Source organism: Phalacrocorax aristotelis, chromosome Z (genome assembly GCF_949628215.1).
Source record: "Phalacrocorax aristotelis chromosome Z, bGulAri2.1, whole genome shotgun sequence".
Lineage (NCBI taxonomy): Eukaryota > Metazoa > Chordata > Aves > Suliformes > Phalacrocoracidae > Phalacrocorax > Phalacrocorax aristotelis.
In genome coordinates, this window is record NC_134311.1 from 62,993,189 (window position 1) to 63,019,058 (window position 25,870).

At 39.2% G+C, this 25,870-nt stretch overlaps 1 protein-coding gene across 3 annotated transcripts in view; it reads left to right on the forward strand.

Moving 5' to 3' along the window:
* LOC142050671 (chondroitin sulfate proteoglycan 4-like) overlaps positions 1-25,565 on the forward strand; it is a 40,829-nt gene extending 15,264 nt beyond the window's left edge. For 2 of the 3 annotated variants that reach the window (XM_075079640.1, XM_075079641.1), the window contains 7 exons: positions 541-1,011; positions 1,869-2,045; positions 7,442-7,640; positions 11,178-11,309; positions 15,454-15,626; positions 19,204-19,387; positions 19,892-25,565. In XM_075079640.1, the coding sequence (XP_074935741.1) occupies positions 541-1,011; positions 1,869-2,045; positions 7,442-7,640; positions 11,178-11,309; positions 15,454-15,626; positions 19,204-19,387; positions 19,892-21,945 (3,390 nt within the window). In that variant the 3' untranslated portion in view covers positions 21,946-25,565. The remainder of the gene's footprint in view (positions 1-540; positions 1,012-1,868; positions 2,046-7,441; positions 7,641-11,177; positions 11,310-15,453; positions 15,627-19,203; positions 19,388-19,891) is intronic. The other variant, XM_075079642.1, reaches the window with a different exon arrangement.
* The last annotated feature ends 305 nt before the right edge of the window (positions 25,566-25,870 follow it).

Genomic DNA, 25,870 nt, shown 5'->3' on the forward strand with positions numbered 1-25,870 from the left:
TGTTTGTGCATCATTCTTAGTTGAGCTGGTAGGAAATGCCAAGGATGAAAGAAGTTTGTTTCATTAAGTTTGGAGCTAGCCCAGTTAACAATGTCTGAGGATTGCATCCAAAATTTTAAAAACATCAAGTCACAAACCTGAGGTCGTTTCTCTTTGGTTAATATTTTCCTCCCCATTGTGTGTAGCCTTTCAGTAACCACCGCGAGGGGGCTCTGGCAACACATGGCTGTGCTGCTGAAAACCTTGTTTCAAGCAGGGGTCTGCAGTGCTTAGGCTGTTGGTCAATTCAGCAGTGTGTTCCTTTCTAAAATTTACAAATTTGTGGCTACAAAACACTCCGATGCAACATTATTTAAGAAGTCTACTTAAAGTATTACTGTATTGTATTAGGAATTTGCAGATATACCATGTAACCCAAACAAGGAATGCTAATTAATTAGACAGACAATCCAAGGGGTAAAAGTGAAAAATTCAGACGAGAACTAAAGAATTTCTCCCAATTCTGTTTAAATAATTTTGGGGTATGTTTTTAAATTTAAGGTCATTCATGAAAACAGTTCTCCATCTGAGATTGTGTTCACAGTAAGACAGCTTCCAGTACATGGATACATTCGGAAGTTTTCCTCAGAAGAAAGTTATCTTGGTGCTGACCAAAGGCCAGTTTTGAGCTTCACACAGCAAGATGTTGATGAGGGCAAAGTTCAGTATGTGCAGACAGTTTCTGACCAGCTAGATGACCGTTTTTCTCTGGATGTTACCAACGGTGTCCGAACAGTGAGTGGAATAGAAATCTCTGTAGACATCATCCCCAGAATAATTCCCCTGGAAGTACAGAACTTCACAGTAATTGAAGGGGGCTCAAAAGCCCTGGTGGAAGACTATCTAAAAATTTCTAGTAGACACTTTGCAGGGCTCAGCTGTGAATTTATTTTAATTGAGCAGCCAAAACATGGGTATGTTGAAAACTCTCGTGTTCCTGGACTAAAGTTAACCACGTTTACCAGAAAACAGGTAATGCATTTAGAGCTTTGCTGTAGTCACAATTAATTTTTTGTATTGCTAAAAGCTAATTTTTGCCTGCAGTGGGACAACTTGGTGGGAACGGGTAGGATACATGAGTTTGAGCTTTATTCTGGTTCTTGTACCAAGGATCTTTCTGCAGTTGCTAGCTGATCATTTGGGGTGGGGAGGGAGGGTGCCTTGTTGTTGTGAACCACATTATTTCCTCGTGAGCCACTGGTCACACAGACTTGTGTGCTATAATCACAGTAGACAGGTGGGCCGCTCAGGCAGGGTTGTTGATACTCTGGAAACCTAAGACAGGCAGTCTGTGGGTACATTTTGAAAAGACCAGAGGAAATGTTGTATAGATTGAACAAGGAAAAAAAGTGTGAAAAAATTATTATTTTAGGTCATGTCTTTGCTCACAGAGAGCTAGTGTATGCATAACAAGCTAATTTTCGGTCTTTTAGCTGTAAGAAGCAAAACTGTGTCATAAGTCACCATCTGTTAATACTATGTTCAGTTTATAGTTTCCAGGAAACATTGTGGTAAATATAGTGGGATTGGATTTTCCATTTTCCCTTCAGGGGGCAGGGGAAATGCCAAGACTGGCAAGTTAAGATATTCTGGCTAGAGGAATGGATAGATGAGCTGTAAAATATGCTGTTGTGAATGGAACAAAGATAGAGGTACAGATCAGATATGAACATAAATAAAGTCTTGGAATTCATAAAAAGTTCAGGAAATAGATAGAGAGGGGCATGCCTAGACTTGAATATTTTTGGCTTTTTAATGTGGCATTCATTTTCTTTTAGCCTCTTTAATTTTTTAGGTTGTTATATTTTTCAGGTTGTTATATTTTTCAGGTGGAACAAGAATTAATCTACTACATTCATGATGACAGCGAGGAACTGATGGACAATTTTACTGTGGTAGTAAATAACACAGAATTGTGGAAACAAAGCATGCCCCAAACTGTATTTGTAACAGTAACTGCAGTAAATGATGAAACTCCTGTTATAAAAGTGAACAGAATTCTTCGGGTATGTTTGTCAACATCTTGAAATATTAAAATTATTTCTAACCTGGTACTATTTAGTTCACCATCATTGCCAGAGTATTAGGTTTGTCTCTGGTGGGATAGTCCATATAACAAATGGTGGTCCTGGGATTTAAATAAATTAGTGTTAATGAAGGGAGGCAGTACATTGGTAATATATATTTGGGGAGATTCTAGTCATCATTAAGAACATTTTCTGCTGTTGTAACGTGAAGTTTATCTAGAAGGCTGACTGAGCTTTCTTTTAATCTTACAGATACATCATGTCTCTTGGACTGATATAGGGCTTGTGGGGTGGGATGGCTTGCACCTGCGTCATTGCTGTGTTTTAGTGTTGTTTCCTAGGGTGTCTTGAGGGCTTTTAATGAACATGGTAGCTTAGAAAAGTACCAAGGGTAGTGATGATGAGGGTGCAAAGGTCTCACTGTTGTCTTTGCACAGCCTTCAGGCACTGTGCCTCTTGCCATTAAGTGGCAGAGGGTCAGACCTCCTGAGGTGCGTTCTGCTGCCTGCTCCTTTCTGGTTCCCCAGTGGGACAGGACAAGAGAAGAGAACAGCATTCTCATTGGCACTTCATTAGAGAATTGAGTATGTGTTGGGTCTTTCTGATTCAAAACAGGAATGTTCTCTTCTTTAAAAGTTCCTGATAAGGATAATACAATGTGATCTGTGACAATCTAGGCTGTTAGAGGTCATCAAAATATTAGCGCAGACACTGAAGCTATTACTGTGTGATACTGTGAGTTTAAAAAAGGATATGCTAACTTGTTTATAACTACCCCACTCCAAATTCCTGAAGAAAATTTTATAATTGCTGATTGATGCTACCTTTTGCTCTTAACAAGCATAACTGGCTTATAAATATTTTGATCTTTGAAAAAAGTCACTACTGTCATTTCAGTTTCAGTGCTTTTTCAGGTTTATTTCTTTGTTTCTTTATAGAGTTGTTACTTGTTTGTGTTACAATAGCACTCAGTAACCAGAACAAATTTATTATGGAGGCTGTGCCTATATAAACCAAAAAGATCTCACGTGTAAAGGCTTCCTGTCTGAGATATGATTACATGACTCTGAAAAGCAGAATGAAATGGGTATGGGTCAGCTAATGAACGTGTGGTCACAGTAAACCAGGTGAGAGGTGTCAAGACAGAGAAGGTATTTAGGAATAGGTTTGAAAGAAGCTAAGCAGGGTATTTTGAGGCAACATCATCCCCAGTGCTGTATGATTCAGTTTGCAAATTGGTGGCACCTAAAACATGCGTTCAATTTTACGTATTTAGTTGTGCATTGCAGAAGGAGAATGGATTACTGTTAAAGATGATAATAACCTTGTGCTGTGTATTTAGGCTTTTCACATGAGAAAAGACATAATTTTTAAACAGCAATAGTGGTAGTATTGTGCAGCTTTGCAGCCACAGCAGGTAGTTGTGATAATCCGCAGATCCCACAACACAAGACACCCTCCCCTGTGCAGAGTTGGCTGGCAGAAGGGCAGACTCCACAAGCATTTGGGTGGCACAGAGTAAAACCTTCCCTGGTTATAGTGATTACAGTGGTACCCTACAGACATGAGCACAGCATGCAGTAATGCTTGTCTAGTTGCAGACGAGAGGGATATATGTCCAGTCAGAGATTTTTCTCTGTCTCCTTTCTGGTGCATTGCTGGCATTGAACTGCAGTCTGTTAACAGAACTGAGGCTATGCAGTGCACTGCAAGGCAGCATATGGATTGACTTCCCAAGAACAATGATAACACAGTTTAGCCTAGCCAAAATTCGTCCTCTCTGCTGGGGAGGCAGTTTGCATACCCAGAATCAAGAAGCTGCCTTTGCCCCTTGTGTTTTGCTGGACACGCATAAGCTATTGCTGAGAAATAACCTTTATTTTTGTCATGAGTGGGTACTAATGTGCACACGTATGTTGGATTTATGTACAGACTAAACAAAGCTGGCCGTTGAGTTATATACTGTGAGGAATACACTGAGATGATCATTCTTCAGAGGAAACTTGCACATCCCACTACGTGGGAGAAATGGATTTTTCTTAGTCCTGCTAAATATTGAGATGAGCCAGGCAATCTTGTGTAGGGTGATACTTGCTAGCCCCATGTTCTAGACAAGCAGTTTGTGCTCCTCAAGGACATTGCTAGTGGTGAATGTTGAGTAATAAACCGTGTGTTGCTTTAAAAAGGCAGATGCTCTTTTATATCTTTTGAAAGGTTGGAAATGTACAAAAGTGTAAAATGAGGGACAAGTACTGTGAAAACTGTGGTCCAGTAGGACCATGTGAGTTTACTGAAGTTTAGCACCTCAGAAATTTTGCACATCTCAATATAAAGAGTTAGAAAGAAATGCTGAACAATTAAAAAATAGGTTAGCTTTTGGCATCTCCTGTTGAGAAATACCTTCTGTGAAGAGCCACATTATGTGGCCAGTGATGTCGGTGTGGATATATGAAAGTTAATTTTGGCCTTTGTCGCGGGTCTTCTGCCCAAATGCAAGAAACTGTTTAGCATGTGCACACATGCTGAATGACTCCTTCAGCTCTATCTCCCTCGCTGCTGAGGCATCCATAGCATCCTTTCTTCACACAGCCTTGACTCTTTTTACCAAGGTTATGAACACCATCAAGGTTATGAACACCATGGGAGGAGTTTCAGGAGGACAAAGAACCAAACATTTTGGGAGTTTTTTTCTGATTGTTCTCTAGGAGGTGAAAGTAAGTGACTTTCTAGGGGTTTGGTAGGGTTTTTTTGGTGTTTTGTTTTGTTTTTTTGGTTTTGTTTTGGTTTGGTTTTGTTTTGGCTGCTAATTTATGACATGTGAAGTGTTTATATTAACGTAACACATGACATACTTAAAACTCTAATGTTCTGAGAGCTTCTGTAATGTATGCTAGTAATACTTGCATTTAATGTAAATAATTCAGATTAGAACAGTAAGTGCATAAGTGATATGTTTATTTAGACACCCTACAGAGTTTTAGGTATAATTTCCTAAAATTTCCACAGGTTCTGTGGTAATTTTTTTCTGGGGTGGGAGTGGGGAAGGGAAATAGGATATTTTTAAGAAAACTACTATCCTGGCATTATTTACTGCATTTATATATGTCTTTAAATACATTTATGGGTAGTGATGCTGTGAAGTGACTGTAACTCCCTGTTGCCACAAGAGGGCCGTATTTTCCTAGAATTAGATTTTTTAAAGAACAAATTGAAACTTTTTTTTTAATTTAAATCACTCACCGGAATATTAAAATGTCTGTGAATATAGTGTCTGGCAAGGAGATATCGATAAGCTGAATGCTCTAAGTAGAGCAGATTGGATTATTTCCCAGTGGGCAGGGTGATGAACCTTTTTTTGGACCATGCTGTGAAATGTGTTAGGCACATGCAAAATTAGGGTCATGCTACCTCCTGGAAGATTAGATATAGTTTTCATGGTGCTCTTCAAGGAGGACTTGATCCCAGATGTGGAAAATAAACCACTTGTACAATGTTTGCAGAATTCTGAGTATCCACTTCCTAACCGCTCTTTTCACTCTTGGATCTCCTTTCATTCTTCAAGGATCCTGTTGCAGGTCATGAAGCACCTCGGCATGTACAGTACTTTAAAAAGCATTGTGTGTTAGTGTGCTGGAACAATAGAAATAAACACTCGCTTTATACAAAAAAAAAAGTTCATTTTTTCCTTTAGTAAGAGAAAACATTTTGAAACTTTTGAACATTTAATGAGTCATTTGTAAAAACATATTTGCATAGTCCTTTCTTATGTTTTTGCATGTTCTGTATGCAACCTTTTATTTTATGTGTAGAATATCTGAATCAAGTGCTACTGAGATGAGTTAAAGGATCTTAATACAAAACCAGTTACAATGATAGGCTTATTTGGTGCCGCTCAGTAAGTCAGCCTTTGCTATTAGTTATCATGCTGTGTTTTCACAGGTGCCATCTTTTACCAGACTGCGATAGTAGTAGTTACATTGCAGAGGAATGTGTATTTCAAGGGAGAAAATAGCTATTTCCTGCTTGAAGATATTTTCTATTATAAGATGTATTATAAAATGTAACTATTTTCTATGTAGAAAACACATATAATTTCATTTTAGTATTTCTTTTTCCATGGCACATATTTTGTGACACAATGTAGTCTAAAACCTTTCCTCTATTGAAATTTCATAACAAAAATCCCATTGGCTTTAAAAGGTTTTCTTCCATGGTTTTTATTAAAAAGTAAAATTAATACTTAGGGCAAAAATATGATTGTTGATTTTTGGTTTTGGCAGAGGTAAAATGCCCTTTGTCAAGGATCTTGTTTGCTCTTCAAGCATTTGCTGTGCTGTTTTTAATGGATATTTGTTAAGTGTACTAAGACCCTAGGAGGACAGGAAGGGACAATGCAGTATGTGTTTTGAAGCTCAAGCTGATGTTTTTGAAGGGTTGTGCCCTTAAGATCGTATCCTATATAAACTCTGCATGGAGACAATTGGTTTTGAGGTATTGAAAATTTAGGAATTTAATGTTGCGATGGATATGTATTGTCTCTAATTCCAAATAAATACAGCAAATATCAAGAATAAAATGGGCGGTTGCTTATTGTTTCCAGTGAGATATAGATGAAGCTCAGACAGCAGTCCTTTCTGCTTCAAAGAAGGGTCTTAAGATAAAATCCAAAAAAGCATTTAGATTCACTAGAATTAAGTAATGGGTTCTTTGCAAATACTAGTTAGGTGTTTTGCCTGGATGCATGACCTTGCAGTGTGCTAAGCTGCTGTTGGAGGTGTTGATTCCTTCATCTCCCACTTGACTGAGCATCTCTGTGGGTTGCTTGGTGCACTAAAGAAGGGCCTTTAGTGGTTGTTGTTAGAAAGATAATGCAGCTACAAGGAGTGTTCCATTTGTATTAGAGATTATGCTGTCTCCAGGCTGTTTTTCTTTTCTCTTTTCTGCTGGTGAAGGTAGAGCATATTGAATGCCTTGCCTGCTGTGAAGTACATGACACTAATATTCATGTGTATGTGTTGGAAAGCTGCTCCTTGACTCAGTTGTCAAAATACAATTTTGTTACGTTTGCAAGAGTTTGGATAGTGCCTGACGCATAGAGCACTCCTGCTGCAGCCGCCTAAAACTCAAACTGCTGTAGGGTGTGTTTGGTTGTATTAATTTGTGGCCTTGTTTTCTGAAAATCATTTGCCAACATTAACTATTTCAGTCCATAATCAGAGATTTGGATGGACAGTAAGGAAACCTGTCATAGCTGCGAGTGTTGCACAACATAAATCTTTATGCTTTCTTTTTCTTTGAAGATTTTTCCCCCCTAATTTTCTTTTGTATGCATTTTCATTATTCTTACTTTTTTTTTTTTATTTTTGCTTTTCCAGGTCTGGGTGGGTTCAGTCACAGAAATAACTATTGATGACCTCTGTGCAGAAGACAAGGACTCCTCACCATCAGAACTGATATATTCCCTTACTCCACCTAGCAATGGGCACTTGGCTCTGAAGTCTTCTCCAGACAAGAGCATCCTTAGTTTTACCCAGGCTGATATAATTGAAGGGCAGCTGGTATTTGTACACAATGGTATGTGGTTTCAAAAATACTACTTCTGTTATGAAAATACGCTCCTATTCAGTATATTTGTGTCTGTAATCCTTTGAAGATATCCTTGTAATGTCACAAAAATCTCAGAGCACTGGTTATGCAATACATGGTCTCACAAACTAAACAGGAAAGGGTCTGAAAAACTACTTAGATGTGTGCTTACCAAGAAACCATGGTGTATTAGTGGTTCAGTTGGTAGGAGCCTTCTTTCTCAATGCAGGTTTGCAGTAGGGGAGCATTGCCTTGCAGATTTCAGAGATATTAAATCTGTTCTTTTGACCATTGTAACTGAGAATCTCCAGGAACCTTTCTGTCTTGCTACAGTGAAGAATTATTCAGGTACCAAGTCTCTTAGATACCTGCCACAGTGTAGTTGTGTTCCTGAGCAGCAATGAAGTTATGGGCCATCGGGAAGATGTCAACATCTCTTTCAGGCTGTGAAGGAATTCAGCTTCAACCATTGACTCTTTTCTGCCAGTGGCCAGAGCTAGACATTGGGTTATTTGTGCTGCTGCTACAGAGAGAATGTGTAGGCAATAAAAAAAGAAGCCAGGGCAGCTTCATTCATCCTTGAGTGGCAGTTCTGGGAAACTGCAGGAATGAAGATCCCGGCGGGGCTCCAGCCAGTGGAAGAGGTGGGGCTTTTACAGTGTGGTAGCTGCTTTTCTCGTACTCCAGCTGTATTATCATGTTATCTCAGCAGAAAGAAGAAAGGAGGTGCTAAAGAAAGAATAAACCAGTTTTGGGGAAGAAGATGGAAGAGGTACAGCACACTCGTGCCAGGCCCAAGGCAGGCTGGAATTATTTCTAGTGCTCCCTTGGGTGCAGCAGTCACTCCAGATCTGTGCTGTGTCTTCGTGAGGCTTGGTGCAGGTTGCAGTGCTGACTTCCCATGCACTGTCTTGCAGAGTGCATATGTTTTGCTAAAATTGCTTTACCAGCTGCTGCTGGTGAGCTGTAAGTATCCTGCTCAAATAATTGGTCAGGAAACGAAAGGTCAAGAACATGGCAAAAGTGAGCCAAGCTGTTTAAAGTGTTCCAAGGGAGATTTTGACAAGTAGAAACTCCTATGGTGGTAGGATGGTGGTAGTCTCAGTGTGAGGAAATGAATCCACTCTGTGTTCCAGAAAGGGCCAATGCACATCTGTAGCCTTAGGAAATACGTCTTGATTAATAAAAGTAAAAAGAACAGCAAATTTAATATTCCACTGAGTAGGAGTGTGGATTGTGCAGTAAATTTGAAATGTAAAATTGCCCAGGTCATGTTGTCAGCTCTTGCAGCTGCTCTGGCACTGCCATCTGTTCAGCCTTATAGCCTCCAGTGTTTCAGAAAGTACTTTGGACATTTTGCTTCTTTTCCTTTCTTAGTCTGTGATTTTCTTTCCTCCTTTATCTTGTACTGTTGCTAGAACTGTACTTGTTACTCTCATTTTCTTGCTCCCAGCCTTGTGCTGGGACCTTTCCTTACCTGGTTGCTGTCATTTGGCCTTCTACCCCTTTTCTCTTCAGCTGCTCTGTCCCTTGTCTTCAGTCTTCTATTATGTGCGAGCTTCTTTGGCTCCTCCTGGGAAGTGCCCCCACCTTATGTTCTCCAGAGCCTGGCATCTACTCTTCCTGCTCACTCTAGCCCTTTCCAAGGGCAGGAGCAGCATCTTCTTGGCTGTGGCAGCTCTTTCATTCCCTGGCTGCTCTTCATGGCACCACAGATCTTTTACATGTATACATGGCAGTGACTCTCCATCTCAGGGTTTTTTGTACTGCCAAAGAAAGTACTGCCATATTTTGCTTTCATGCCTCTAACATTAGACTTAATAAAATTTTCCCTTCATCTTTGCTCAGTCTTACGAATTACATTATGCTGCTTGCTTTGTGCTGTGAGTTGCAAATATCCCTCTTTGTTCTCATGTTTTCCCCTTAAATTTTGTGTTTGTTTCCTCCATAAACCTGATTATCCTGTCACCAGCATAAACACAGAACCAGAACATATATTTCCTTTTCTGTACGCCTCTTTTAGTGTGAGAATTCCTTCCCTTTTCCACCCTCGCTTCACTCCAGGGCACTCCCATCCTGGCCTCACAGTATGGGGTCTGCCCTTAAACCCTGCCAGTCTTTTCCTTAGGGTAGTACTGAATTGAACTCTTCTTGGTTCTGAAGCCTCTTTGTCTCCTCAGTGCAATTTTTACAATCCTCTTTCTGGTGTCCTTTTTATCACCTCTGGTCAGATATGCCTTTAAAAATTAATTGTGATAAAAACATACCTGCTCCACCTAAGCAGCACTTCAGGATTTAGTTTTGTTCGTGACGCTGCCAATTTCAAAATGCCTGTGTCAATTGGGCAGTTGACCTGCATGAGCCAAAAAAGCAAGTGAGGCTAAGTAAGCCTCTTTTTCCCAACGTGAGGCAAATAGACTCCCCAATGCCTTTTTTAAATGCACAACTACTTGTGCGTTTTTATCAAGAGAAAACATCAGAGAATAAAAACTTTAAAACAAAAACAGTATGACACGATCTTCTACAGCTGCTTGAGTGCCTGGCTGGATATAAAAGTATTGCGTAGGGTAGTTGTTAAGTGTAATATCAGAATGCACATTTGATTCTTCTGATAGTTAATTTATAGTTAGGCAAGGAGTGCTGATCTTTAAGTGAAAGTATGTGGTGCCCTCTCACTTTCAGGATATACATTAATGTAGCAAGATCTCATGGCTAAATTAGGCAAAACAGGTAGAAGAGCAATGGTAACTGCAACAGTTACTGTTTCAATTTTTCACTCCCTCTTTCTACCTAATTAAACAATCTGGGGAGCCTCTACTTAAAGCAAGATTTAGGCAGCTGTGTACACCTCAGTAAGTCCATTCTGAGAGATGTATTTTTACAGGAATCCACTCAGTCTCCTGAAGGATTTAGCTATCACTTGTGCCAAAGTACATACAGGTCCTAAGATTAAAGGAAAAAATGTGCATTTATTATGAGTACACATAACCTCTGAAATAGTTTAAGCTGTGACAACATGCTCTTCAACAAAGCTGAAGTGGAGCAAAGAGGCAAAGGAAACAACTTGAGAGTGGATTCAGTCCTTTAGGTGTAAATCAAAATGAAAGAACATTCTAGTTGTTCTTTTTCCCAAATTCCTTCTTTGCCAAAATGTCTCTGCATAACTGCTTTGGTTCCTTCTAAGATACAAAAGGAGTAGGAAATCTGGGAGTCATTGTCTCCCCAAGTTTAACTTGGTTTCAGCTCCACTGGGGTCAGTGAAGAAAGAAAGGGGCACTCTGCTAAGGGGTGTCTGGCCTTCAGTGTAAGCAACAGGCAATAGTTCTTCATTGATAAGGTGTTCTCTGCATTATTAATTTATTTAATTCTAATTCAGATACAAAGGTACTGATGAAAAATTGCTTCAGGATGACTTTGGATATATTTCACTGTAGCCAAGAGCAAAAGGGGTCCAGTGTATGTTTTTATGTTTTGGGTGAAAAATCGAATAATACAAGAATAGATTTGTGTTTTTGTTCTCTACAGGAGCAATGTCTGGAGGCTTCAACTTTCAGGTAACAGATGGTTTGAACTTCGCACCTCGACAGATTTTTAGCATCACAGCTCGGACGCTAGTTATTAGCCTTGTAGTAAACAAAGCACTTGGAGTCTTTCCAGGTCTGTTTTTAAAGATTATCATGATTTCATCCACTTGAAAACTTTGCATAATATATGATTATTTGTCACATGGTTAGCTGTCTAAACTAGAAAACTGTACCTGGGAACAGCTATCTGTCTGATTTTTAAAAGAACAGTTATGTTTTCTCAAACAACATTGCTTTATTGTTTTATAGTCTTTAACTTTTTGATATGTGCATGTGCTTGGAATCATGGAAATTGGCAGTGAAAAATATAAGTACAGTGTGACAATAACAGTCTGCCTAAGCTCTGAACATTCCCCATTCAGATTTGTTTAAAAGTTCTATATTATATTAATATATTTAGAAGTGTCTTAGCTGTTGTGATTTTGATTGGTAAAAGCAGAGTGAAGCTTGTGTCTGTAGGATTTTGAACAGCACAGGTAAACTCGCCAGACTGCTAGTTTGCTTTCTTATTGTTTGAGTTGAGCTATGAAGAGCAGCACAGACTCACTGATGAACAGAAGGACTGAAAACTTTGGTTTGTATTTGTGCATTTGGAACTAGCTGGATTGGCAGCTGAGTATTTTTTAAGTAAATCCTACTGCTGCAGGAGTTGATGTCTTAAGAGAGTCTCACAGAGCCATTTACTGCTTTGCATGGGCAAGAGTAATCCCTCATTAAGTTAGTAATCTAACATTAATTCCAGGATTAAAGGAGAAATGAAGATTAGTCTTCTCTAACCAATGTCTTGCATGATGCTTTTGTTTGCACTACCTTCTTTTTGCTCTGAGCATGATCTGTACAGCCAGAGAGAGACTGAGAACTGGTAAAGATCTATAGGTATTAATCTATACCTTGATTTATTAATTTGATACAGAAGAGGAGCACTTTAGTTTCTTAAATTTCCTGAATATAAGATGCGTAAACAAAGGCTTGCAACAAAAGCCACTTAAACACAGGCAACAAAAAATGAGATTGTAGCAGCATGATCTTCTAATTCAGTTGATATAAATGGATTCACATATAAATCCACTTACAAAGCTTATTAATCTGTGATTTTGGTGTGTAAAGTTGCCTCAGGCACAGGGATTTACAGGAATTCTATCATGAGCCAAAGATAGTTGTAAGAAAAGTATGCCTGATACTTCCATAGAAGGCAAAGTCTCTAGACTGTCTATCAGTTCTCCAGTTTGTAAAATACAGCATTTCTTTCAGCACTGCAAGCTGTATTCATCTAAGCCTGCAGGTTTTCCTGAATTCTTGCTTACTTTGAGTTAGCAAAATTCCTTTTTGGTGTTAAAATGTATTACTAGCTTTTTTACCCATTCTTTTTATGATACTTTTTAAAGAAGTTCTGGAGCTATATGTTGAAACTGATACAATACATAAGCAAGCTGTACTTGTTCATCATGAAATGACTATTACAACAATGATGGTGCCAAATGGTCAATGCACATGAAAACAATAGCCACTGTCCTGTTGTATTTTATAGCACTGCAGGAAAAGTTAATTTTGAGACAACTTGAAGAATCTTCTCTCTAGGGAAGTAAAAGTTGAATATATTGTGAAGAATTTGCCATATCTTCTGGACTGGGTGTGAACTATTCTCTCAAGCATATTGTTCTGCAATTTTGTAAGAGCATGTACTGCTGTCTTCTTTTGTATTGGATATACCAGATTTGTCATACAATTTATGGAATTTTTTCTGCTCAACAGAAGCTTCTTTTATTCAGTGTGCTCAGTAAATTGAGTGCTAGATATATGAGGGTTTTTTACTTGTGGTAGATATCTACAGTGTGAGGATTTGCTCTCTTCAGGGAAGCATTTCTCAGAGAAGGAATGAGCTGAGTTGCAGTTTGAGGAAAGGCAACCTGACTTGTAGGTATTTGGAAGCAGATCTGTAGAAGCAGTAAGTAGATGAGGTGATCCATAACTGTTTAGCAGTGATAGACAGAACGGTCATTCCAAAACAATTTCCAAATCTTAAATGTAGGCAGTAAAAACGGATACCAAAATTATTAGGTACCGATAATGGCCTTATGCTGTTGCCTTCTAGGTGTATGGATTCACTTGCCCCTACACTGCATCACCCATCGTTGTTATCCTCCTTCCTCTGCTATCTCTGTTCCTTTTCCCTGTGTTTGGGTGGGGTTGGTTTTGATCCAGTTTGTTCCTGTCAGTTGTGATCTCTCTGCTGCCATGTTTGGGAGCAAGCAGACAGTGTTTTCACTTCTCTTTCCTTTGTGCACTCTGTTGGCTGACGAATAACCTTCCTCTCCCTGTTGAGGTGTCAGACCAGAGCAGAACTACTGCAGTTGCTGGAAAAGATTCTCAAGTCTCAGGACAAAAGTGGGTGAAGGTTATGTTTGGGGGAGTATCCCATTTTAGAAGAAAGCATGAGAGACTTTATTGTCTGTGGCCCTAGACTGTATTTCAGCCTGTGCTGTCCAGTCAATGAGATTGGGTCTATTGGGAGCAAACAAGGGCTTTGTGTCACACATGCTCTGTCACTGTGATGACGGTGGTGGGATAACCTGGTATGGTTATGAATAATCGGACTGGTAACTTCCATCACTACAGTGGGACCATGTGTGTGAGTTTGTCATACTCTGTTAAGGCAGTGAGGTCTGACTCGCATAAGTAGAAGGTTACTGAGAAATAACTCTGCATGCAGATACATGTGGTCAGAGTAACTGTTGCTCTCAGTTACACCTTCCTGACCACATCTGCTGTACGCACAACACAAGGTTGTACTTTCCTCTCTGCTTGTCATGCAAGAAAGGGAAAAGAAGAGAGGAAGAGGAGGGACATTTCTTGAATTCGATGAAGTGTGGGATAATTTTTCTAGACCTGAGGGACTGCTTCACTTTTCAAAGCAGTATGGAGACACAGAGGCATGGGAAGGTGGAAAGGGCAAAAGAGGCAGAGCCAGACATCTCATTTCATTATAGCAACTCTGCTTCAAAGGAGATGTGGTTTGAACCAGGGCAAATTACATGTAGGCAGGCAGAATCCTGATGTTACTAATGGCTTGTAAAACATCCCGATTCTTCAGTTTGCTTGCCATATTTTTTCGTCTGAATAGTATAACAGGAACATGTTATTTTGTGTTATTCCCATATAAATATTATGCTTTATTGAAGATGGATTGGTAATTCAGACTTCAAGGATATATACTGCTGGTGTCTGAAATTGTGCATTGATACTTATAAAAGCTTGTTGCTCAAGAAAAATAAGAAAATGTAAAAATGGAGGCAGAAATGGGGGCAGGGGGAGTACCATTATGGGAATCTGTTGCTTCTCCAAAAGTATCATTAAACATGAGATTTAGTTTGCTGAGTGTGTATGACGAAACAGTGCATCAAAAAGAAGCCAAATAAAACTTTTTTCTTTTAGGAAATTACTAAGTTTGGTTTTGTGACAGCTATGTCAAAAATTGTCTTGGTTTGACTAAATGCCGGAAAGCTCTTTATAATCTTTGTATTTAAGCCAGAAGGTACTGGTTATCATGGGTCTATGTATTAAAAGGATTTTGTTACTCCTTAGTCTCCATCCATCTTAATAATACATTACTTGAGTTCGGGCTGTTATTTCTGTTGGGTGATGGTCTTCCTAATTTGTTTAATTCAGTGTTTATTTTTTAATTTCATTTAATGAAAATCATCTTTCATATTGATGAAGTGTGGTTCAAGCATCTGGTCATAATCAGTTTTGGTTTTTGTGTTCACTAGAAACTTTGCTGTCTTAAGGCTTCTCCCTGCCAAATCACCCTGCCTTCTCTGGGCAGCTGGGATTACCAAAAACCTTAACAGCGGTGACTTCAGCTGGAGTTTGAATTCAGTTCTAGATATGTAATATAGGAACAGGGATTCTTATACACGCTCTACTCCATACTCTGGGTTGTTTTGGCAGCAGTTAGTATTTAGCTGAAGAGAACTGCCCTTTTTTAATTTCTGTACAACAAAAGTACATCCTACTGATGGGCTTTTTGATTAAAAAAGCTGTGGAAGAGTTGTAACTAGAAGGTAACTGGAAAGAGGGTAAACCTGATGATCTTACAAAGCTTTAGTAACATACTTAGTTGAATACCTAGATGAGAGAGTGATTTGTGCATACAAAACTTACCCTTTGGGAAAAATTGCTGTTGCAAATCAACGTTACTTATAACTGATATTTTTTAGGTTCCAGGAAATCTATTTCACGACATGATCTGAAAGCTGTAACCAATGATGTGACCAATGCAGGAAACAGAACTATAACTTTTACGATTGTAACTTCCCCAAAACTTGGAAGGCTGCTCAGAGTAAATTCTGATAATACCACTCAGGAAATCCTCAGTTTTACACAGGCTATGGTAAGCATTCAGTCTAAAATAACTAGTTCAAGGGTAGGTTGTTAATTCAAAGGGCATCTCAGTTGCTTGTTCTTTGTCTGATCCATTTATATCTGTTAAGTAACTAGGCATATGTGACCCATCAGTGCAATCACCCGGATTTGCTGTGTCATTAAATATCTGGCATCTAGTAATGAAAGCAAGAGGAGCCTTTGTTCCCCTCTGCTTGGATACTAGCAGGGTCTTGGCAATTTCCACTGTTTTGCTTGTAACAGTATTTTTCAAGAAGAGCTGTTCTGGTGCCATTAGCCAGCAGTCCAAGGTTGGAAGTCTTTAGGTCTTTAGTTTTTGGCAGAAGGAATTGCCTTTTGCTCTGTGAAAAGTCCAAGTATCAGATTCATTTCAGCTGTACACGGTCCTCATGGGTGTCCCCAAGGGACTTTTATTGACTTGATTGGCTGTGATATTAAGTGTTTAGAGAATCTTAACTGTGATACAGGGTCTCATACTTGAATGACTAAAACGTGGCAGCTCATGTAACTTGATGGAAAACATTCTTTTGCAACTGAAATTACTTATGTCTGTGTTCAGAATCTGAATATAGCTGTGTACTCTGCATGCAGGAAGTTATTCTCAGAAACTCTAAGTGAGGGAGAGAAAAGGAGCTCAATCTCCTGACTTTGCTAGAGGCAAAATTGAGAGATGATTTGGTCTTAATCTACATTTACAGATTTTAAAAGCAGCTATTTGATTTACTGTGTGAAGGAATGACAAAAAATCTTTTGGCCAGAAATTGAAACTTGACCAATAAAACCTGGAAAAAGATTAATATTTTTATTAGCTATCATCAAACTTTGAAACAACCTAACCAAGGCATGTGGTGGAATGAATCTCCACTTGACCTTTATAAATCAAGATGAACACAGAATATTTCTCTTAAAGCTGTGTTCTGATCCCATTATGTTATTGGTCTTATTGTAATAGTTGCTGGGTTTTGTCTTACTTTATGAGGGAGATGAACTGTCTAATGACACTGTTCCCTTTTATTCCTAAAATATGTGATTTTTGTGAGCATTAGATGCACGTTCAGCATGTCACACAGAAGATCTTTCAGCTAAGGTTTTGAAGTTTTTCTCTTTTTTGCCTATGGATATGATCTTCACATAGGCTTGTCAGACATGCCACCTATTCTCTATAGCTTTTGTTCTAACTAATGTATAGCTAACTTTTTTTGGAACTTGGTAAACTGGGTTAGAATTTTAGCTGTAATAATGTGAATGCTTTTCTTCCCTGTTGAAGGTATTTGTATTGGCCATTTTCACTTCCAGCAAGTAGAGCTATGTGATTTATTGCAGGTAGAATTAAGGTATCCTAACCAGCTTGCTATTCTTGTAGAGAATGAGGTATAAGGGAGAGATAAGAGATTGTAAATAAACTTTCACTCTCTAGTATGTTGTAGCCACATAAAGTTAAATATTAGTGAGAAAATGGCATTAATATTACAAACATTTTATATTCTCCATGTAATAAGGCATTCAATTTCTGTTTGGTAATGAGGAGCTTGTAAATCTGATTTGAATTGAAAATATTTTGTATTAGTTTAGTTCTTTGGGTTTTCATTGACTTTATTTTGTATTGTGGGACTTGAAGCTTCACTTCTGAAAAGTACTGTGCAGCTAGCTTATAAAAGTAGTTAACACTTTTGCTATGGTGCTGAACTCTTCCCTATGCCCTGTGGTTTATTGCTTTGTTGCCAAAGGAAAAAAGGAAGAAAAAAGAATTAAAATCACTATTGTATTCCAAGAAATAACACAGTAGTTTTCAACATGATGTTTGGGTTTTTTTTCTCTGCCAGTACTTTCTATGGTGTCTTAGAAGTAGTTTCATCTTGCAGCAAGCCATGATTTCTCCTTTATGTGTAAAGTCGTCACAGAGGTAGGCACAGAAATCCTCACCAATTCCATTCTCTTAGCCCACATATTAGGATGGGCTTGCAATTAGAAGAAAGATAACCCCAGTAAGATTGATACTAAACACAGTTGAATTTAAAGGATGCATATTGTGCCTGTTCTTGTTACAAAACTTTGCTTTCTCCAACTTGAAGTCCTAGAGGTACGCTTTGGAAAGTTATCCTGAACAAACATACCCTTTCAGTAACAATTTTTGTTTGTTTTGTCCTATGATAGCCATTAAGAATTAAATCAGTATAGGGAAAGCATAAACCTGGAGATGTGCTTATAGGATTTTATCACATCAGTGTGAATTTTATAGATAAGAAGATGGGATGGTTTTGAGGCTGCTGAGAAAACTGACTGTGAAAGCCCTGTTGCAGTAGTTTCAGGATTAGCGTGCTCTACAGTCACAGCTCCAATTCTATAGTACTAAAGTGCTTCATCTGTGATAGCAGCAAGGTTTTTTTTGGTTTTTTTTTTTCACACCTTTCAAGCACATGTGATGGGAACCTGTGCTAATGAGTTCCTTCAGGGTATTTGCAAGCTGTGTAGAGTATGTTACCAATAGTAAGTTTAGGACCAGCACCATTTCAAACAGCGATCTCTTTGGTAATTATGAAGTAACACATGCCAGGTCAGTAGTTGCCAAGAATTAAATGGGTAGAGCTGTCTCCTCTCCAGGTGATTGAATGAATTATCAAACAGACCAGACACTGAATCTACTGGATGCAATTCAGTGTTCTAGTCTTATGGTTATTAGGTTTCAATGTATTATGGTGCTGATCTTAAAGTTTCGGTGTAACTCCAGCTGATGAGAATCCTAGTCTGAAAATACCATCTTTTGCTTTGGGGCCTAAAGAGATAAATGGTTGTATCTTGTATAAACATGTGTTTCTCTGAAGAATAGTGCAGTATTATGCTTTGAAGCTTAAATCTTTATGGTGGGAATGATAAGATTCTCTTGAGTATGATGATCTGCAAGGTCAGTGAAAGCAGGTGTAGGGCAAGCCATGTTCCTTCCTGTCTCTTAGGAACTTGCTTCTTTCCATGATGTAGAAATTTTCCACTAAGGAATCCTATCAGCTCTGTGGTTATAAATGAGAATATATTTCAATGGTCATTGCATGTCCTCCTGGTTTCTGTAGTCTCTTACCAAGTATCTTTTACTATTCACCATGAAATGCCTCATCAAAGTCCTTTTGAAGCCTTTAGTCTTTCATATGCCTTTTCAGGACAATGAGTCCAGTCCCGCTGGTGTCCTTATAAAGAAAAACCCCTAGACATATGATACTCTGATTCACTAAGGATACAGTTCAGCTGAGCTCCTGATCACCATTACCATTGCTAGACTGAGATAAGTTTCTCGATGTTTTACGTCTCTGTTCATCACATAAGGCCTCTACTAAGCATTCATGCCCAGAAACATTTCACCTATCTTCAAGTATGCTTGTCTGGTAGCACAGAGTCCACCTTCAGAGAAGGAGGAATACTAGATAATCTCAGTGTAAGTTACATATACACAGTGCGTGGCCTAAGGTACAAAGGCCTCTTTTGAACAGTGTTCTTAAATTTTTATTTTCTCTTTACACTTCTGTGTTTAAAATTATTCTCCTTACATACCTATGGGTTTTTTTTACCCTAAACAGGTGGATGAAGGTGTGATCATATATGAGCACTTCCAAGCCGAGTCAGCTGGCTGGAGTACAGAAGATTTCTTTACATTTACTGTCTTCTCTCCACCATCAGCTCTGGACCTCCAGGTGTTCCATATTGTAATTTCGTATGAAATTACCAGGCATGATTGGAACAGTCGTCTTCTGGCAAATACAGGTGAAGATGGTATAATGTTTGGGCTCCAAATTGTTTTGGATCTGTCATGGTTCCAAGGAACAAATGTGAAAAAACAAAGGCTACTTTCTTTTCAGTAATAAATGACTAGACTACTTTTGTCACAGAGTGTAGTGTGGATACTAGCTTGGAAAACTGCATCACTGCATCTTTAAAAATTATATTTACTACTTATGTTTGATCCTTCCTACTGCTGTAGTGAGTATTCTCCATTTTGCTATAATGGTAGGTGAAAACACTGTCAGAACCTTTGAGATATTATTATGTCTTTAATCTTAATGTACGCATCAATAGAAAATCTTGCCTCTTACATGTGACTATATTTTAATAATAGTGGTAATACATTTTTAGCCATGGCATATGGAAACTAAGGGTGCCATGAAGGAGAAACTTTTCTGAGCATCATCGGTGTTTGATATCTAATTTCTGAAACATTGCAACTACGAAATATTCAATTTCTAAGATTCTCTTTTCCTTTCTTGCTAGGTGCCATGGTCCAGGAAGGAGGCAGAGTATTAATCAACAAAACAAATTTGGATGCTTCAAATCTATTGATTAAGCTACCTGAGGTACAGCGCTCCATGTATGAAGTGTGGTATCAAGTTGTATCTTTACCCCAACATGGTGTGATTGTTGTTGGAGAAAGAAACATTACCAAAGGAAAACCTAACTTCTCCCAATACATACTGAACAAATTTGGAATTGTGTATGTACATGATAATTCTGAATCACTTAATGACAATTTCACTTTTGCTGTTTGGTTAAACCTGAAGAGCAAGCCTGCAACAAAGCCCCACAGTGAAGTTTTGGAGGAGATGTTTAATATCACTGTTGTTCCAGTAAATGACCAAGCTCCAGAACTGAAGACTAAAAGGCTACACTTGAAAGTCCTGCAGGGAGATGTGTCAGTGCTGGGGTCAGAGAATCTGAAAGTTGAAGACCTAGATAACACCCCAGCTGAGCTCAAATACACCATTGTTAGCAACCCCAATAATGGTTATTTAGCAATGAAAAGCAATCTCAGTGTCTCTATAAAGGATTTCACACAAGCTGATGTCGACAGTGGTAAAGTTTGTTTTGTACAGGATGGAAGTTCATCTTCTGGAGTGTTTTATTTCAGTGTGACTGATGGTAAACATCGCCCTTTATACAAACTATTCAGTCTTGAAGTCATACCAATTGCTCTTGTCCTTGTCAACCTTACCGATGTTGCACTTCCACAGGGCCAGACATCTGTCACTATCACTAACATGCAGCTTTCGGCTTTCACAAATGGAAGAAGCACTAATATCATTTATGAAATAACTCAGCCGCTCAAGTATGGGCACCTGATGATTGGAAACAAGCAGGTTACTAGATTTGAGCAGGCAGATTTGTACTTAGGAAGGCTGTCTTACCACCTGACAAATCTCACTGCATCCAAGGAAGTACTGGAGTTTATGCTCTTCACTGCAGAAGGCAATCTAACAGGCCAAGTGCTGAACATCACAGTGAAGCCTTTAGTACAAGTTGTACCTGACATGCAGATTTCAAATCAAGCAGTTTATAAATTCAGAACCAGTGACCTGGATGCTTCTGAGCTAGCTAATTTGACAAACAGTAATCCTAGATTCGAAGTGATAGTGCCGCCGTCTCATGGAAGGATTGTAAAGAAGAGGTTCGTGAATGATGCAGTGTTTGAAGATACTCAGACATTCACCCAGGCTGATATTGACAGTGGTGTTGTGCTTTTAGACATAGATACGAATATGACAGGCATTGATTTGTTAAACGACTCGTTCACATTTATACTCAGGGCAGATGCTGTGCAGCCTGCTGTCGGCTATTTTCAGTATTCCATTGTGCCATACAGTCCTCCACTTGTACAGGCTTTTACAACTGAAGTGCCTTCCATAACCAGCACTACTACTTTAAAGATTCACACTACCACAAAGGACGAGGCACCAGCCTTCTCTCAGAATGAAGAGTCTACAGTAGCACTATGGAAGACTGGACCAACGATGTGGCCAGGGCAGAATCGCTGGGGAGATCTACATGAGGAAGGTCCATTGCTAAATCTGGCAATGGGAACAAGTGGATCTCCAGGGACTAAGACCACAACCCAGATTAATGCCAGGGGTCCCAGAGAGCAAGCAGGTGAAAGCAGCAACCCTTGGTACATCATTATCCCCCTGGTCCTGGTGTCTGTGCTACTCATTGTTGCTGTTATTTCTGTGTGCATTTTGCTAATGTGTCGGAAGAAAGAGAAGACAAACCCGCCTATCAAAAGTCAAACAGATGCAGTCCTCAGTAGTCCAGATAGATGTCTGGAACGGAGCTTGACTGTACCCAGTGTTACAGTGACTCCTCTCCTGAAGGGGGTTGAGAGAAGTACATCCTCAACATTCATGGCAGTAAGACATGAACAGCTGCTTCCTGCAGTGTTCTCTCCAATTGTAGAACAGTCTCTGCAAAACAACTGGTTAAACCTTGACCCTGAAATGATCCAGTATTGTCGAAAAACAAACCCAACTTTGAAGCGCAATCAATACTGGGTGTAGTAATGGCCAGTTTTGGTCATGCTAATTGATGTAGTGTGGAAAAAAGGGTATACATTGTTGACATACAATTTGTTCTTTAATACACTTTATTACAGGTGAAATGATGCCCTGTTTGTTAAATGAAATCCAAATACCTGTGAAATAGTAACAAAAATCTTATCGATTGCAATGGCCATAAAATAGGATTTCCAGTTGGTACTTCAGAAAAATTCCTACTTAATTCAGTGCATAATTTGGCCCATAGATTTTGAGTGTACCCTCTGTATGCAGTATTTTTTATTTCCCATGACAAGGGCAAAATAGAATGTTCTCTCATGGATTATATATTTTAATATAGTTTTTTGAAGAACCAAGTTTGCTATAAGGGTATTGTATTCTTTCCTGAACCACCACTTCTATTTGAAGATCTTTCAACTGTTCCTCTAAGTAATTGCCAAGGTGCTGATCTCAATAATGTCATTTTGACCTGAAGGCTGTTCCAAGGCCAGTACTAAAGAGACACAGCTGTGATTATTTTGACAGGTGTTCATCCAGGTCACTGAGCTGGAAATCTAGAATTCAGCTCAGCAACAATAGTATAGCAGTGACAGTATATAAGGCTTCTGGTAAAATACTCTTACTGAGAGATGTTGTTCATTCTTTTATTTTAATTTTTTTCCTCATTTGATACCAAACTCTAGCCTTTAATGTCTGCAGACTGGTAAAAGGCATCCATGACTTCTAAGCCACATAGCAAAAACTGTGTATCTGCCAGTCAGCCTGTCTGCTGAATTATCTCTAGGCTTAAGTTATGTCTGGAAGTGCATATCAAAATTTCCTGCTCCTGACAAAGGGCTAAATTCTGCCTTCAGTGAAGCAAGCACAACTCTTTCTGGAGGCCGAAGGAGCTGATGACAAGTCAAGTCCTCTGCTGCATACTAACACATGTTGTGGAGCTACTGACTGAAACAAGCCTGCAAGGAAGTACGCATCCCCTTCTGAAGTTCCACAATTTACCTTTCATCTCCCAGAATTCTGAACACATGTACCTTACACACTCTATGAGAAGTACTACCTACTCTAATTTTGCTCTGGTGGTAAAATGTGCAATAATTTCCCTGGAATATTTTTGGAAATCCAAGCTCAATAGTGATGTGCAGTCTCCCATTAAGGTCCACTCTTTCTTCCACTGAGGACAACAGCAAAAATTTTGTTGAATTAAGAGAATGAACTGGGAATGGTGCTGTCATCATAACCAGTCTCTCACTAACCACTGTACTTATCATCTATTTTTGTGTTTTTGTACTGTTACATCTTCCAGTTAGCTTCTCTTTAAAAACACCATCCTCAGTGTCAGCATGCGGTCTCAGCACCACACTCAGTTAACACTGGAAAAACGTTTTTGTCTGAGCCTAGGTACTGCGGTTTTCACTTTTATAGAACCGATATATGGGCCTCAACATCCTTGGTGCTATTCATTTCACACTACTTCTTTTTGGGTTATTTTGTTGTTGTTGTTATTGTTGATGATTAGCTGTGTTTCTGTGATTTTATATTCCAATTATGGGAAATTTTCACCCATGAGGAGAGCCAGACTAATTTGTTGCCCATTGCTGTGCTCTGGGAACTAAACACAGGAGCAGTGGGGCTAGTCTATCTCATCTTTGCCACCTCTGCCGTGGTCAGCCATCATTGCGGTGCATTTTCAAAATGCCCACTTCAAGGAGAGTAGTCCATGTCAGTGGAAAATATGTAAGCCACATCTTCAGCTAGTCAAGTTAGTACCACTAGAGACTAAAGATATCAACCCTTTATATGCTCAAACTAAAATGTATTTGAACCCTGAAACATAGTTTTTATTTCTCTGTCATTACCATTTCTCCCTGATGCCACTGTGAGCAGGTTTGAACTCAAGCAGTGTGGTCGGTGTAAAAGGCTGGAGTGTCAGGTGTCCCAGGTGGACAACTGCAGGTCTGCATTGTACACCTTTTTTGGTGTACAAACAGTCTGGGACTGTTTTTAGAAACTCTCAGCCAGAAAGGTGGTGCTGCCAGCCATCACAGGGACACCCCAGTGTCTTCTGTGGTGCTACAGCTGTATGTCTGTTGCCATTTCCTGAGACCTCTTCTGCTGACACCAGAGAGCGGCTTCCTCCAAATCCCATCTGTCAGCAGAGTATTTGCTACAGCCTGCCTCCGAACCCTTCTAGCTGCTAGCAGGAACCTGATTCCTTTACACCTCTCCAAGGCCTCACTCCAAGGAGTAGTAAAGAATTATAATGCAACACTTTCCTGACACTTAAAGAAGCCTGTCTCACAATTCCTTACCACTGAGATCTTAATGTCAACAGCAAAAGAGGTGTCATATGCCCCTAATTCAGCACCAAAATATTGCAATGCTGAAAGCTGCTGGAGTCTGGTGACAAAATCCACACTGAATGGAAGTATGGAAGTGAAATATGTGCTTAATGATATTTGGCTAACCATATTGTTGTAAAGACAGGTGTGCCCAAAGTTGCGGTGCTCAGTGTGCAGTGGGGATGGAATGCAGGGCTGCCGTAGTGCTAGCGATGGTAAAAAATGAGACCATGACATATCAGCAATGGTCAAAGAAACAGCAGAGCAATTAGAACTCCACAATTGAATAGACATTCTTGAGTTTCAGCATTTGCATGATCTGAGTGAGAAATTGTGCATGAAAAGTCCAGAAAAGGTGGTAGAATTTGTGCTAGCTTTTTTTGATTCAGCATAATGTGCAGAACTCCTCTTGTTTCCAAAACGCTTTTGGCTCACAGCAGATGTTCGTTTCAAGTAGATCAGGCATTATGGAATTGTATTTTGAGCATTGGGCTCAATTTTTAAAGCACTGAGGTTTGGTTTTTTTTTCTAGTTGGTGGTTGTTATGGTTTTTTTTTTAAATAAAAACAGTCATCTAATGCCTAATTCATCAGTGAAGTGTGCCAGCATTCCATTTTCTCCCTCGGTGCTATGGTGAGACAACCATGCCAGAATGTCTGCCATATTAGGGAATATTTTGATGAGAAGTTTATATGGATATAAGTATATTGTATTAGTGATTACTGGGTTTCATACAAAATGTGAGGTGATATTGTAACTGATAACTACATATGGATTTTGCTTTAATATCCTACCCTGAACCCCCAGTTAAAAAAAAAAAAAATCTGATTGCATTAATGTAAGCTTTCCCGGTGGACAATACAGAATAGTCTCTGATGGAGGACAGTTCATCTTGTTCTTACCTAGATATTTAACACAGGTCAGAGGAGTCTACTCTGGATGAGCTGAGGTCACTGGCTTAGCTAGAGGTCTAGCTTTGAGATGGTAAAAACTCGCAGGGATGAATCTAATCCTGGGTTTCCTAGATAACAGTCAATCTAGAAAATCCCCAAGGAAAACGTTTTCTACTGACGGGTTCTTTTTGTGGTTCTAGGAACATACGTAGTTTATGGTCAGGACGTGGTTTGAATTTTTTGGTTGTTTCACTTAACCTTGAATGTGTTTTATTTAGTGAAGGTGGGGTTTATGAAGGATTCCCTTTCTTATGAAATGGAGTTCTAAACCGCAGCATGAAAGTGCCTTGAAAACATATATAAAAAAATAAACTCTTTTGTTTATAATCTACACACTTATGTTGTTGTGCTTTCTTTAAAGACCTGTAAAATACTGCTGTCGGTGCAGAAACACAACGGAATCCCATTGCCAATAACAGCATTCTTCCAAGTTTTCTGATGTTTATCTTTTAAATCGCACATGCGCTGAGATTGCTGTTGTGCTGTGCCCAGTGTTGTGCCTCTACATAATGCACACGGCCAAAGAAGAAGAGACATCTCATCGTGCATCTACCTGGCCACGTTCAGCACTTGCAGTATGTAATACCAACATAAATGCATTGATTTGAACCTACTCAAACAGGACTGCACTGGGTT